The sequence below is a fragment of the Microtus pennsylvanicus genome, chromosome 1 (assembly GCF_037038515.1).
Source record: "Microtus pennsylvanicus isolate mMicPen1 chromosome 1, mMicPen1.hap1, whole genome shotgun sequence".
In the NCBI taxonomy this organism is placed as follows: domain Eukaryota; kingdom Metazoa; phylum Chordata; class Mammalia; order Rodentia; family Cricetidae; genus Microtus; species Microtus pennsylvanicus.
In genome coordinates, this window is record NC_134579.1 from 109,592,445 (window position 1) to 109,609,052 (window position 16,608).

At 47.1% G+C, this 16,608-nt stretch overlaps 1 protein-coding gene across 1 annotated transcript in view; it reads left to right on the forward strand.

Moving 5' to 3' along the window:
- Window positions 1-16,608, forward strand: part of Tmem132d (transmembrane protein 132D) — a 617,151-nt gene that overhangs the window by 527,270 nt on the left and 73,273 nt on the right. Inside the window, exon 5 of the mRNA XM_075978060.1 lies at window positions 8,368-8,511. Within this exon, the coding sequence (XP_075834175.1) occupies window positions 8,368-8,511 (144 nt within the window). The remainder of the gene's footprint in view (window positions 1-8,367; window positions 8,512-16,608) is intronic.

The window sequence follows — 16,608 nt, forward strand, 5'->3', positions numbered from 1 at the left end:
TTCTGCATCCACTAACTGTCCCTACATCATCAGTATGGAGTCGAAATCTGCCAGCCCCAAATCCAGGGAGACTGTATATCGCCAATATATAAGAAAAATACCTTGGTGAATGACAATTCAAAAGTCCATCCCCTAAGAGCCTCCAGGAAGATGAGCAGTGTTGTTTTTATTCCATTGTTTAACTAGGTTGGTTTTGTGTGTGTGTGTGTGTGTGTGTGTGTGTGTGTGTGTGTGTGTGTGTGTGTGCTGTTTTTGATGCTGCCTTGTTTTTCAGACTGATTCTCATGTAGCCCAGGTACCTCAAATCCCTCTGTAGCCAAAGACAGCCCTGTACTCCTGATCCTCCTGCCTCTGCTTCCCAAATGCTGGCATTACAAGCTTGTACCAATGTGCCTGACTGCTGTGCTCCTTTTTGACATCCTGTTCATCCTTTCCACCAGGTTTTGGGCCCGTGCACTCCACGGTGCCTACAAAAACTTGAAAAGGAAGGAATCTGTTCCTCGTGGAGTGTCCTGGGTCACCCCAACCTGGCTCGGCCTCACACATGCAGTCCAAGGAACTCTGGGCTTCCCCCGTTCCTTCCCAATACTTCTTTGTACAACTGTAATCTTGAGGATGAAATTGGCTTAAAACCCTAAGCTCATTAACTTGAATTTGTCTTACTCATGGAAAGGAATGTGCACACCCATTGTGTGGAGAGGAGGCTAATCTGGACCAATACAAACAAGCACACATGTTAAAGCAACTTACTAACAAGCCAGGGGTTGGGGGAAAATTCAGTTTGGTGCCATGGCTTTATTCAGAATATGCTTTCTCGGCAGAGTCAAGGTTCCTTTTCTTTTTATTTATTTATTTAAGATTTCTGTCTCTTCCCCGCCACCGCCTCCCATTTCCCTCCCCCTCCCCCAATGAAGTCCCCCTCCCTCGTCAGCCCAAAGAACAATCAGGGTTCCCTGCCCTGTGGGAAGTCCAAGGACCACCCACCTCCATCCAGGTCTAATAAGGTGAGCATCCAAAGTGCCTAGGCTCCCACAAAGCCAGTACGTGCAGTAGGATCAAAAACCCATTGCCATTGTTCTTGAGTTCTCAGTAGTCCTCATTGTCCGCTGTGTTCAACGAGTCCGGTTTTATCCCAGGCTTTTTCAGACCCAGGCCAGCTGGCCTTGGTGAGTTTCCAGTAGAACATCCCCATTGTCTCAGTGTGTGGGTGCACCCCTCACGGTCCTGAGTTCCTTGCTCGTGCTCTCTCTCCTTCTGCTCCTGATTTGGACCTTGAGATTTCTGTCCGGTGCTCCACTGTGGGTCTCTGTCTCTGTCTCCTTTCATCGCCTGATGAAGGTTAATATTCGGATGAAGAAAATATGGAATATATACATATTAGAGTACTACTCAACAGTAAAAAACAAGGACTTCTTGAATTTTGCATGCAAATGGATGGAAATAGAAAACACTATCCCGAGGTTCCTTTTCATCTCTTGTAACAGCTAATACAATAAACAAAAACACATGTTTGACCACACCCTTGAGGACCCCAGAAATGCACGATCCAGCTGCTTTCTAAACCCAATCCACCCCACGGCAGTGACATAGTGCCCGTGGGCTCTCCCCAGGTCAGAAATTCCTTCTTGAGGGATTTCAGTACTACTGTCTAATCAGCTTAAGGAGTTAATTAAACAGCTGTCATTCCACTGCTTAGTTCCCACACTAGATGCTACGTAAGATTTGAAATTAGTTATGCAAAACCAAGACTTGCTGTCCTGATGCTGGGAAAGTTGTAGGGCAGGCTGAGAGCAGAAAGTCTGCGGGAGTCCCCGAGAGCAGAAGGTGCTGGGGGACCCAGAGGGTCCTGGGGGAAATGCCTGCCTGTCTCTGCTGAGGTTAGGCAGCTAAGTAAGGGTTTGTAGCACCTCTGTGCTTCTCAGACATGAGCACAGTCTACCGGGGAGAGCCTCACAGTGGCACCTGCAGGTCACTGTACATGTGTTTTGTTCCAGTGTTCAGAGAAGCTGGGCCAAACAGCAAAGTCAGGGTTTTATATGAAACCATCAGCTCTCACCTCCTCTGCAGAAATCCAGACGTAAACAAACTATCCTCATGTCTAATAGCGCAAGCACAAGCAAGCGCTTGCAAACTTACAATGAATAAGCAAAATTGGCCAAAAGAACCTGTCAGTGGACTAAAAGCACAGTGACTAATGACACGTGTTCCTAGCCAATCACAGCATGGTAGTAGTGACCATCAGTTTTAAAAGGACCAATCAAAAACGTTCCTGCAGCAGCTTAATTTCTCTAACCCCTTAAAATCTACATTGGAATCTTCTGGAGTCTGTATCATTGCCTCTGCATCTCCTCATCCCCTGCTCCCCCACCTCCAACTGGGGGCTGCGCAACAGGCAGCAGCAACAAGCCCCCAACAGGTCACAATTGGCTGGAGCTAAAATTGTCCCATTGAAGCCTGGCAGTGGTGGCGCACACCTTTAATCCTAGCACTTGGGAGGCAGAGGCAGGTTAATCTCTATGAGTTCGAGGCCAACCTGGTCTACAGTATGTGTTCCAGAACAGCCAAGTCTACATTGACTAACCCTGTCTCAGGAAGACAAAAAAAAATCCCCTTGGAATCAGGTGTGAGGTTCTCTTTACCAAGTGATATGATCACTTCCATCCCCAAGTAGAGCCTGACATCCCCAGCTCAGCCGCTGTCAAAGGTAAACTGCATAAGAATGCTCAGGCTGAGACCTTGAGGCTCTGAGTATCCATGGAGAGGCCAGGAGTGGAAGCAGTTGAGGAAGGTACCCATCTGTATCCACATGAGAAAAACCTACTGTGAATTTGATGTTCATGCAAGAGACCAGGAGCTGATGTCTTTGTTTAATTCACCCATCTTCACTGGGGACCACTAATGCTGGGGACACTTACCATGCGTGGCTGGGGAGCCTAGATTCAGTCTCCCAACTTGAGCACATGAGGCCACAGTAACACATGGCTGAGATGGCTCTCACAAATTCCAAGATGCCCATGCAGTGTAGCCTGCAGGGCTCAAAGCCTCCAGCTGTTCATTGCTGATGAGATATTTATTATCTGTCCCAGGTTGAGTATCAAGCCCACGGCTAGGGGTCAGGGGATGGGAGCAATGAGTAAGAAATGCTTGCTTTTAGTCCTAAAGATGGCATCTATCTGAGTAGTGGCCATGGGTGCTGAGAGCCACCAACGGGACAGGGAGGTCCCATTCCCATCCTGGTCTAACTCCTGATGCAGTATGAGTCCCCCCAAATGTTGCAATAGATTGTATCTCTCCCTTCTCCTTCCTCCTCTTCTTTTTTCTTCCCTCCCTCATCTCTCTAGCCTTTTCCCTTTGCCAAGAACATGCTGGATCCGTATAAGTCGTTGCATACATTATGATACAGTTAATAATAACCAACCTTATTGAAAACTTAATAACATCAATCACTCTTAAGAGCTGAGCTCATTAACTCACCCCGTTCCAATGGATGCAGCCTGGAAACCTGATGCCCAGGCTGATGAGAGCAAGGTACAAAGAGATTCAGAGACTTACAAAGTCATACATTCCGGAAAGGGCAAAGAAGGGGCTATATGATACAGGAAAGGGAACCCAGAGGCTGCACACTGACACGCGAACAGACTTTGCTGGGCCATCCTTGACTTTCAAAATGAGGAAACTTAGCTCCCAAGGGCTCACATAACCTCAGCCAAGGTCATTTGGCTAGCCAGCCCTTTGTTCATAAACCACCCCCGAGCTGGGATTCCTTCCTGCATTCGAGCTCCCAGAGGCCAGACGTGGCTGAATGTCTGGAATTCAGGTAGAGCAGGTGAAAGCAATAAAGCCCAGCATGTTTGGGCTATCACCAACCATCGCATCCTAAGAACTGTCATGCGCACAACCCTCAGTTCAGCCAGATGACTGGAAGCGTTTATCAGCTTTTATTCTGCAGATGCAGAAATGAAGGTACAGAGCTGCCATTCATTTACCAAGAGTCACAGAGGAAGTAGGAGCAGGAAACTTGGCTCCTGCAAGCTGGGGAGTCAGCATGTGACAGACTGAAGGATGGCCAAGAACCTTCATCTCTCAAGGTGGGTGGAACCTTGAGAGCCATTGCACATGCTCACATAAAACACCAGTCATCCATTTTCACTTCTGGATGACCTAGTTCTGGCTAGGTGGCTCCTGCCCAGGGTCCTTTGTCCGGTACAATGAGGTGGTGGCTTGGAGTCCTTACAGAGGCCTCTTTAGTCTATATCTGGTAGGTTACCATTGGGCTTCCCCTGAACCTGCCAACCAGGCAGATCCCTCTGTGAGTGACTCTGGATTCCTTGTGGCATGGCAGCCAAGTTCCAAATGCAAGGACCCCTGGGGAAAAGCCAGATGGTATTTGCATTGCCTTCTAAGGCCTCACCCCAGGAGTCACACAGTTTCCTAGACTCCAGCCATATGTCCCTAAAGCCAGGTCTCGTTGAAGGAGGAACACTAGACTCAATCTCCCTTTGGCAAAACCAAAGAACTATTTGGGGGTCAATATGTTATCTCATTTCCTCCTAGCTTTATTAAGTTTTAATTGATATGAAGATGCTCTCAAGTGTATAGGATGGTGTTCTGGTTACATTCTGAAATGGTTGCCATCGTCGGAGTAGGTAATAGAACTATCAGCTCACATAGTTTATTTGATGTTGTTATTGGTATGGGACATTAAGCCTGACTCCATTGGCAAATTTCAAGTATCTAGAATATTCTCACCAACCACATTCACCCTACTGCACATCAGATCTCCAGAGTATAACTATCTCCAAACTGCAGTATGTAACCTCTGCTTTCTGATCTCCCCCAATACCTGATTAGAACAGTTTCCTTGAAATACTAACTATAGCCAGTAAAGAGGCCCAGCCAAGAACACATAAGGTGTCTAAAAAAGAGAGAACCAAATGCAGCAGAGGCAACATCTCATCTTTCACACCGTCAATTGGTATTTAGATGATGATGAATTCTAATTGTCAATTTGACACATCACCTTGAAAATCTGAATAGGGGACTACGTAAATGAGGACAATCTGTGTGTTCATTTGTAAAGGACTGATTTTTCTTCATTGAGTTGAATGAGGTCAGGCGACCAGCCCACTAGGGGCATCACTACCCCCTAGGTTTGGGTCTTGAGCTATGTAAGAGTAAAAACAGTGAGCTGAACATTAAGCATGCATGTGTGCATTCTCTCCCTGCTCTTAACTGTGGATGTGATATAATTAATCGCCTGTCTTAAGATCCTGTCTTTCCAATGGACTATAACCCGAAATTGTGAGCTCAAATAAACCTTTTCCCGCTCTAGGGTTCTTTCCACAGAGCATGTTATTATAGCAACATCAATGAAATTAGAACAGTAGATGAGATGTACAATGATTCCGTCGAGACCAGGTTATACAGCACATCACTTCAACCCATAGGAGAATGTTCATAGTATGGGCAGGAGAGTCGGGGTTGAAGAAGCAGAAATGGCTATGGAGAACGGGATGCTTGTGGGGTATCTTTTCATGAACTATTCAGCAAGTGTGATATGACAGTGAACATGCGTGGCTTTGATAAAACAGTTAAATTCACATTAATAAAAGAGGGAAAAGGTATAGCCAGTTGTGTCTTGATGACACAGAGCAGCCAGCCTAAGTGGGAGATTGATGAGGAGGCTGCTGTGCTGTTCAAACTCCTATTGCTCCCCGTCAGGTGGAGGAATGGTCTTATTTCAGTGTGACTATTAAAATGCAGGATTCGCTGCACTATACTCCTGCCACTAAACCCAGGCACCCATGCACTTGGTGCAACAGAGAGTGGTTTGTAAATCTGTATGTGTCACAGGCATCAGACTGAGTGATGCTTCCCACCGGCCAGAAGCTCGGGGCTTATTTATCACCCCGCAGTCTTATTGCTAATTAGATCTACTATCACTGTGGTCATCTAACAACTCTCTGTGTTTAATGTGGTCCCCATGAAAACCTCCCCCACTCATCATCCTGACAGTGTTTGCAGTTTATTGAGGGTGTGTGAGTCCAGGGTAGGAAGGGCTTCAGAAGGCAAACAAAAGGCAAGGACAGGGTGGTGAGTTATCACTTTGATTGTTAGGTTATTTTCCCCTCTTCTTATTTATTCTTTGTGTCTTTCATATCATACATCTCCATTCCATTCATTTCCCCATCCCTTCATATCCACCCTCTGACCTTTCAACCCCCCCAAAATAAAATAAAATTTAAAAGTAAAAAGAAAGAAGGAAAACATCAGTCTCATGATAGAAACTGTCATGTGACACAGTGAGTCATGCAGGATACTCTTTTATCCATGTATCTTTACTTGCAAAGTGTTCGTTGCAGAGTCATTGGTCTGCTTTGAGGCCCCTGGTTTGTTAGGTTATTGATCATGGAAGGGAAATGAGAAGCTTTAAGAAATTAACCACACCTAGGATGAGCAGGGAACATTGGGAGGCCTGTGCTTCGAGTTCAGGAATGTTCCAAAGCGGAGCCTTGTCTTTTAGGATGAAAATAGCATATGTTAGCAGAGGCCACGGCTCAGGCAAAGGAGCTGACATGCTGTGAGCCTCACGAGGGAGGGAAGCAGTGTTATCTTACATGAGAGGCAGGCTTGCCATAAGAGAGGTGGCGGTGTCACTTGGGGATAACTGCTACTCCATATTCTGGGGAGCTACTCACAGGCAGTTCAGATTCCACATGAAAATCAAATTCACAAGACTCTTTACAAGCGTTGTCCCCAAGGAGGGTGCCTCGGCCCTCCAGAGCTTGAGTTTAGAGCAGGGACACCCTGATCCAGTGGCTCTAAGAGTCACATGACACCCAGTTGACCCTGCTGCATATATCCAGCTGTCCCCTGTCAGCTGTCTATAAAGAAGGGCTAGGCAAGCTCTGACTTTACAGAATGGAATGGGGCTTGTTTGCTGAAAGAACTCATGGGGACACTGTCAGTGAAGGATAAGCCTCAGTGACAGGCATGCCAGGGGCCAACTGAGGAGGGTATGTCATGAAGTCCTGAGCGAATGAGTGTTGTTGGCATAGGCATGACCACAGCAAGGACCTCAGAGCCTTGGACTCAAGGAAAATGACAAAGACTTCCAGGAATGAGGCGCAAGGGAATTGTCAATCTTTCTGGTCCATGTTCAGATGTTGACAGTGTGTGCAGAAATGTCCACCATAGCTTATCCCCACCACCACCACCACCATATTTATGGCCTGAAGAATTCTCCCCTACAGAGATTCGTTCTACCAAGATTAGCTAAATCTGTCTCTTTGCTCAGATGTATATAATAACCCCACCTCCTTGTGTACCTGTATATAAACGTGTATGTTGTATATATAATAAAGAGGGCGCTGCAACATGTCCATCGGAGAGCCCAAGTGCACATGATCCCAGCTTTACTGTGTGTCTGTGTGTCTTTCCTTCATTCCCGCTCTACCCTGGTCAGGTCACTCCCTGAAGCCATGTGTCCAACACTATTAGGGACAACCAGTCTAGTTTCCAGCCCAGGTCCAGCCCAGGTCCAGCCCAATTACACTGCACCCTGCAATTAGACACTCACAGCCCATTTACACTCACCCTGCAATGTGGTGAGCTAAAGACAGATCTCTTGTCTGATCCCTAAAAGAAGAGCTTGGTGGCAAAATGTGTGTTTTCATGAGTTTGTAGGAGCGAGGGAGTTAGTTTTATACCTGCTTGTGCTACGTGGGCAAGCTGTGGGTGTGGGATTTCAGCCATAATAGCATTCAGAGGCTAGAACCCAGGAAAAGCCTGACAAATTGGAAGGAAGTGAAAGGAGGGCAGAGAGAAGCAAGCAAGATCGCTCCCATCTTCCTTGTGGCGTCACCAATCTAGGCTCCTTTAAGTTGGATTCATGGTATATAAAGTTAGAGTGATTTAAGTCACCAGTACAGGATTCAGAAGCTGGAATTCTTAATTGAACTCTCCCCCTCATTTCTCTTTGGCCTAGCAACCTCGGGCAAATCACAAAACCTCTCTGTGGTATCTAAGAAACAGAAATGCCTGTCTCACCTAGTGATGTGTAAATTTCTGGGTCGGTACTTGCAGGGCTCTTGAAGAAAGTGCTGGAAACATAGTAAGACTCATACATGTTTGCCAGACAGTGTTGGTTATGAATTTACCCCATCACTGTCCCCATCACATGCTCCCTACAAAACCCAGGTGTTGACAGAAATGGCCTCTTGGCAGAGGGCTGATAATCGAGCACTTGGCTTCCTGTGCCCAGGTGAGAAGCTGGGCCATTTGCAGAGAAACAGGAAGACGCATCCACACATTGAAGGGACTGGTCATTAGGAGGTTAGGTAATGGACCATGTGTTTGATCTTCCAGGAGGCAGAGATACTGAACACAGCCATCCTCACTGGGAAGACGGTGGCTGTCCCTGTGAAGGTGATCTCGGTAGAGGAAGATGGCACAGTGCAAGGTCTGTCGGACTCGGTGGAGTGCAGGTCAGCAGACGAAGACGTGGTTAAGGCAAGTGGACAGTCCCTCTCCGCTGCAGAAACCCATAGTTGCATGGGTGTGGGTGGTTCTCTCCAGCTGGATCGGCAGGGCGCCTCCCATTCTGAGTTTCCTGCCACTTGAATCGGGAGTGTCTCCTAGGCCAAAGCTGAAGAGGAAAAAACACTGCTCTAGCCCCTGTCTGGGCTTTGAGACTTTTCTTCTGGGTCTGTGTCACCTGACATTGATCTTTTCCCAGACCCTGGGAGGCGGCAGTGGGATGCGGGGACCATAAGCCATCCACTCCCCCCTCCACAGACTGACAACAGAGGTTTCTTTCCACCCATTTGGGCTGTAAAAGAATGGGAAGGAGAGTCACGACCCAGACTGGTGAACATACAGCCGTGCTCCATGATGCATTTACAGGCTTGTGTGAGATCAATAAAGGCATAAAGTTTATGATTATAACTAACTTTGATTTACAAAATCAGCCACTGGAGAGAGGAGTTGTCTCCCAACCTCTGGCCCTCCCACACGGCTCTCTACATGAGGGAGGGGACACCACACATGATGCCCATCCCTCTGCTCCGCTCCCCAACCCCATCCTTCCTCCCAAGCTCTTCTTTCTCTTTTTAACTTGAAAGCAGAAAAGATTCAAGGCAAAGGCATACCGGGAGAAGCCTGAGGCCAAGGACTCCAGTCTGGCTGGGCCAGGAATCTCTCAGCAAGGTTCCAGACAGCAGGAAGGAGTGGATTTTGTGGCTGCCGTGACCCACTCCACAGTCAGAGCCATGGTGACAGATATCTCACCACTTTTTCCTGGTTTCTTCTCAGGATGCCAGGATCACCAAAACCAGGCAGCACACTTAACCAGAGCTGTGAGGAGGCAGATTTGCAGGCGAATGGATCAGTAGTGTGGTGCTTTACATAACATGCCATTCCAACCTACTTCCAGAATCTTCTTTACAACATACAGATGGGCCTTCAGTGTCGCTGGCCAGTGTCTCAGCTCATCTTGATTTCCCTTTCTGTCTCTCATATAGAATCTTCTGCAAACCATTCTGGGGACCCCTTCTCAGGCATTCCCATTCAACAGCTCTTCTCTGGGATAGGCCCCATCCTGGTCCAGGACACTGTGGATTCTAGATTAAGGAATGGCCCTCTCCCCTCACTCCCACACTCAACCATGTCCATGTGATTTCCCCACCTCTACTTCAATGCAGCAGCCAGGATGTGAGAGCCAACAGCACCACTCATCGACTGAGAACCGTTCACCAACTTCCCCTCTGGTTCAGAGAACCCACACTCCACACTTCACACCACCCTCTGTCGTTCCAGCCACCCAGTGCCTCTGTGGGTTTTTTGAGGCCAAGAACCCCTTTCCATCTCAACATCTAGCTCTCCCCTTGATGACTATGTGGCCAGTGCCCTCACTTAGCTTCCCACAGTCTTTGGCTTTCCAGCATTGGCAAAGTTGTCATGGATACCCAGCATGGCTTTTCCCACCTGCTTACATTTCTTTATTCATATATAAATACATAATGAAATGTGCACCTATACAGTGCATATCATGTTCAGTTATTCATACATGTTACATAATAAAATATGTACCTATATAATACATATCATATTTAGTTATTCATATATTGCATTATATATGTGATGTAATATATATGTATATGTACACAAAATAGATAACTGTGTTCATTGACTTCCCTCATCGGAATATCAGCTCCATGAGTGGAGGATGTTCTGGTTCCTTCTGTTCATTGCTATAGTCCCATCCTTTGCAATACTCGGGACATCATGAATAATAAATACTTGTAAAGCGAACAAGTACAGCTACCCCTCCAGTGGTGATGGAGCTACCTCCTGAGGGCTCATCACTTCCAAACAGCCATCTGGGCTAGTTCTCTCAGACAGAAATCATGAGTGGGTTGGGTGGACTGGGGCTGGTTGGCCTAATCTCTTGAGTTCCCAAGACAGACCCAGAGACTCACTTCTCAAAGCTCTAAGAGCTACAGACCTGTTGCTGTAGGCTCTAGAAGCCAGAGACTTAAACTGTTGGGACTCAGTCTGGATGCTTATTAATCTGGGCTTTAATCACCAGTACTTGGCAGCTGGTGTAACCCTCAGCTTGCTAAGCAGCAGGAGCAGCAGCAGCAGGAGCAGCAGCAGCAGGAGCAGCAGCAGCAGGAGCAGCAGCAGCAGGCAGTGCCTGCTCGTGTTACATTTCCTGAATAGCTGGGAGGCTCAGCTCCTGCAGAGGTAGTGCTATGGCCCTTGACCTGGAGGGTCTGAAACCCCTAGCCCATAAAGGTTGCCAGTTCTCTGGGATCTGCTTGGCAACCAGAGCCTACTCTTCCCAGTCTTCCTACCTTTTTTCAGCATTGGTTTTCTTCCCGCTCACCTTCTTCTACTTCTGCTATTCCTCGTTGTCTCCACCACCTCTCTTCTTACATTTCTACCCCAGTCACTCTCTGGAACTTTGAAATCACCCTCTTGTTGCTGCAGCTGCAGCCACTGCCACCACCACCACCACCCCTTTTCCCTCCTACTACCTCGCCACGGCACCATCTCCACTTTGTATGACCGGCTTCTTATGTTCTACTAAAGACTGAAAATAGGCAGGAAAGCATCACTTATGAAAAGCCTTTGGTTGAGCCTAATGTTGCACAGCAATGGCTGAAAGAGTCCAATATCCTTACATAATCAAAAAGAATCTGAGGTATGTTCCATCCAGAGGCCTTCTACTGGGCACCACAGAGAGTGCTCCCTCTGGTACTCTTCTGGCCTAGGTAGTATGACTACTGAGATTAACTGAAGCTTGTGACAGAAACAAGTTCTTGCTCAAACTGCCTAAACTGTTGTGCCTGGGACAGCGCCCCCTGGAGCTAGATTTGTGCACTGGCAGCAAGCAGCTGTGCTTGCTATGTAGCTTCCTCAATATCTTGCGATGTCCAAAGCAGGCTGGCTGTAATGAAGGCTGACCTCTTAACTGATAGTCCTCTGCTGAAGTGAGTCATCCAGAGCACCAAGGAATCTGACAGCTGTCAATCAGGGAGCCTAACCACCACAGCCTCCAACATCATAACTTACATAAAGGAAAAACAAGCTTTAAAAGGGTTCTTAGCATGAGGGCAATTGACGTTACCAGTGCTTTGACACTGTTCAACAATACCTTTCTTAGCTAGGAATCCTTAGGGAAAGTAGCTTCATTTTATCTCTCTCACTGCCATTAAGTCAAGAGCATCTTGAGTTAAAACATATTTAGTACTGTAACCTGAGTAGCATACCCTGTCCCCGCCTCCCTGAGCATCCGCATCAGTCCGCAGTTGGGCAGAACCTTGGAACACAAACTCTATCTCTCTTATAAAAAAGTGTTCAATATTTCATGGAACAGATTGGCCGCCTTATAAAGTCAATGTGCCAACGAAACAGTTCCCTGTGGAAAATGAGTTATAGACCCTGTGACAGCAGAAAAGGAAACTACACAGCATCAGTAGAGTACCGTGGAACCGACTGCCATCCCCGGAAAAAAAATCAAAATTAACATTTAAAGTAATATTTCGACTGAGTGTGTATCACTTTCCCACTTCCATAGAGTCAAAGAATCCTGGGGGGGGGGCATGCTTCAGTTGGACTGTCTGTAATAACAAACAAGAAACAGTTAATGAAGTTACAAAACTGACCTCGGGGGAGGGGCTTAAACTAAGACAGAAAAGATGTTGTGTTAGTTACTGTGACCCAGGGGGAAAAAAAGCACCTTAAGGAAGGAAGGGCTTCTTTTGGCTCACAACCTAAATGGACAGTCTGTCGTGGTAGAGAAATCTTGATGGCAAGAATGGCAGCTGGTCACATTCCATGAACAGCCAGGAAGGAGAGAGATAAATGCTGGCACTTGGAACCATGGGACGGTGATGCCCATGTCCAGAGTAGGCTTTCTCAGTGTAATTAACCCAGTCTAGAAGCCCCTCCATGGGCAAGCCCAGAGGCTTGACTTCTAAGTAACTCTAGATCCCGTCAAATTGACATTCAGTATTTTTAATGTTGTATTACTTTTATCATTTGTGTGTATATGTTTGTATGTATGTATTATGTACTGTTATGTATGTTATGATGTGTATGTATATGTGAGAAGGTCAGAGGGCAACCTGCAGAAGTTAGTTCTCTCCTTCCACCGTTTGAGTTACTAAGACAGAACTCGGGCTGTCAGGCTTGGGGACGAGCATCTTTACCCGCTGAGCCATCTCACCAACCTGACAGTCAATATTAACCAGTCTGCCAAACAGACAAGGTCCCAAAGGGCGTTGCAGAGAAAGGACACAACGTCAATATGCTCAGGGCACACTGGTCGCATCTGCAGCCTGAAACAGTCGTCAAGTCCAGATGGCCAGCCAGCACTGGGTCCTCATGGTCCAGCCATCATCTCAGAGATACACAGAGTACCCAATCAGAGCAGCCGAGATGCAGCCTTGGTATTCTGGGATGAGCCTAGAGAAGGAAGGGGCTTCTGTCTATTCATTCTTAGGAAAGACTCCCAAGCCACTCTCAGAGATGCAGAGGACACAAGGAAAAATGGCAAACCCTTCATTCTGTTTCACATCTATCACCAGTCTTTGTGGCTGGCACACAAGGCAATGCTCCAGTCCCCTGACCTCCCCAGCTGCTGCTGTGCCACTCTCTACATCACAGATGGTGACAGTCACCTGGAACACATGGTGCTTCCATGTCATTCAGGATCCTTAGAGCAGCATCAGCCCACCCGGGGAAGACACGCCTTCTCCCTTCCCGGCCTCTCTCTTCATCTTCATTAGTTTCCTCCCAGCCTCAGCCGGAGACCCAGGAAGCCCCAGGGTCTCCTCCAAGCGCATCACGGCCTCCTCTCTGGAAATCCACAGGCAAACTCACTCAGAATGTTTTGTAAATGACATAAGGGCCCCATTATTGCCCCCATGATCTCCCCAGCTGTGGACTTCATGAATGCCTGGGGCTTATTGTTTTAGAAAACATGGATTGCCCAGAAGAAGTATCTCTGATATTAGCAATAACATCCAGTGTAACACTCCAGGGTTGGAAATCATGGGAAATCCTGCTCATGCTAACTTATTCACACACACACACACACACACACACACACACACACACACAGTCAACATAGACGATAGACAGGGTCTGAGTTTGGACTGCTGAAGTGGGTTCTGTTGAGAGTGTAAAGATACAGTACCAGATATCCATTCTCCCTGTCTCCCTCACACTCCTCAGTTCTTTTCTCCCTTCCTCTCTTCCATCCCCCCTGTCATTTTCCTTCTTTCTACTCTACTCTTTCATCTTTATGGTTTTCGTTATTTTAAACATTTTATTACATTTATTTTTGTGGATTTAATTTTTTAATTATTATTATTATTTTATTACTTAAAAAATACCAATCCAAATTCCCACTCTCTCCCCTCCTCCCACCCCCTCCTCAGATCCTCCCACCCCAAACCCCCTCCAATATTAAGAAAAGGCCATGCATCCCACCCTGTGGGAAGTCCAAGCCCCCTCCCCCACTACATCTAGGTTGAGCAAGGCTTACATCTGAAGAGAATAGGATCCCAAGAAGCCAGTACATGCCATAGAGACAAATCCCAGTGGGAACTCAGGAAATGAAATTTTATTACATTTATATCCATTTTTTTTGCATGGGGGTATGCCTAGATAATGGAAGATGTTGGGGTGGTCAGAGGCAACTTGAGGATGTCGGTTCACATTTTGGGTCCCAGGGATCAAACTCTAGTTGCCCAGTTTAGTGACAAGTCTTTACTGGCTAAACCATCTTGCAGGCTCTAACCTCTACTCTTACAAAAGTCTCCCACCCTTGTGGGTGCTGCTGAGCCAGCTCATAGCCCACAGGAAGAAGTGTGCCTTCCAGAACATTCCTACGTAAAGCCTGGAGTATGTTCTAATCATAAGTATTCAGGTTGCCTCTTATCCTTGAGCAAATCAGTACATCCCAGGGATCCCCAAACACAAGCAGTTCCAATCCACATCATCTCAAAGATGCATTTGGAGCAGGAACCCCTGGGCAGATCTCTGAGCTGAAACCTCCAAAGTAAAGCAGTACAATCAGAAAGTCTCCTGTAGTCACTCAGTGGGGGATGGATGTGGGGACTGGGGGAATCTTGCAGGAAGCATCAGAGTAGGGCAATTGTGTGTGGGAAGTCAGCTGATGGGAGCTTACCACCTCCTTCAAGAGCTTGCACTGCTCATAGGGTCAAGTATTCATCTCCAGTATGTGCCTCCTTGCTCACCCATATATACTGGTAGCAGCAGAGGAGGCCCAGCTCCGGCCAGTCCTAGCTGGGCACAGACCACACTCACTCACGTCAGAGCAGCTCAGAGATTTCAGGCCCACCCTGGCCCCTTCCCAGAGATGTTCACCAGCAGGAGACTGTGGAAAAAAAGCTGTGATACTCTCCCAAAGTGTCTTTGTGGACACCTTTATCCCAGGAGAAGGACAACCTGCCGGGAGAAGAGAAGTGTGGAGTGGGGACTGGAGTGGGAACACTTAACAAGCCAACCAGGTGCCTGTGAGTGACAGGAAGGTGTGGGGCCTTCAGGAGAGTGCTCAGTACCCTCAGTGGGTACTTTAGAGTTGGGGGCTCAAAGAGCCAGCTTGTCTGGGCAGTAGCCTTGTTCCTGGGAAGAAGAACAGAAGGTACCAGCCTGCTGAGGGGCTCCCTCCCTCTCTCTCTCTCTCTCTCTCTCTCTCTCTCTCTCTCTCTCTCTCTCTCTCTCTCAAACATTCAACTGGACTTCCAATCACTGAACAGCCACAGATATGCCACCAGGGGGGACAGAGCTCATTAGTCTCTTCTCAGTTGGAAGGCTCTATACTCCGCGCTGTCCCCACTACAGCCCCTCCTTAACTATCCAACCAGGGATGGGGCAGTGTAGGATGTGCCTGCTGCCTCCTCTGAAGACCTCCTTTGTCATCAGCAGCAAGGAACACAGGGAGACCGTTTGGAGGGATGGCTGATCACCTTTACATTCCATGTGATGCTTGACACATCACTGCAGAAGACGAGTGTCTCTCGACGTCTTCCATCTGGCAGGAGTGATGAATTTGTCTGACATCCTCGTAGACAGTCTTTCATCCATTAGGCACAGGGTGTTTATGAATTCCTGGAGAATATCATATATATATATATATATATATATATATATATATATATATATATATATATATTGATCAGATTCATTCCCCAGCTCCTCCCTGGTCCACATTTACCTCCCTACACCCAACTTCCTGTCTTCTTTTTTCTTTTTAATTCAACAGTTTTTTAACCCCGATTTGTGATGGTCATGTACTCATTGGTATCTGGCCATCCACCAGGGCCTGACTGACCTATCCAGGAACACACCCTTAAAGAAAACTGACTCTCCCTCCCACAGGAGCCACCAGCTATAAAAGGCTCCTTAGCTATGGTATGAGGGATCATGACCCGTTTTTTTCTTCATGATAGTGCATTTACTGACTTGATCTTGTGTGGGCAATCACAGCTGCTGTGGTCATGAGTGTAGTGGTCCTGTCATGTGCAGAAGACATTGATTAGCTGTGGTCTTCCTGACTTCTGGCTCTTACAATCTGATCCCTCTTCCAAGATGATTCCCGAACCTTGGAGGGTGGCTGATTGATACAGATGCCCCGTTTATGGATCTGCTGACACCTATGCTCTGCACTCTGACCAGTTATGACTTTCTGCGTTGACCACCACCCACTGTGCAAAGAAATGTCTCTGAGATCTGAGAGCTACACTAATCTATGAGTGGAAAACACTTTGATACTATATATACTTTTTTCATTATGTGTGTGTGTGTGTGTGTGTGTGTGGTTTCTGTGTTTCTGTGTTTGCGGGTGATGTGTACCTGTGTACACATTTGTGTGGAGGCTAGAGGTCAACTTCACATGCCATTCCTTGTTTCTTGAAACAGAAATTCTCTCTAGGACACAGAGATTACAAAATTGATAGGCAGGCTTGCCAGGGGCTCACCAGTCATAAGAAGATAAGTGCAAGCCGCTATATGTAGCTGTTTACACAGGGTCTAAGGATCAAGTGCAGGTCCTCATGCTTGGGAGGCAAATAC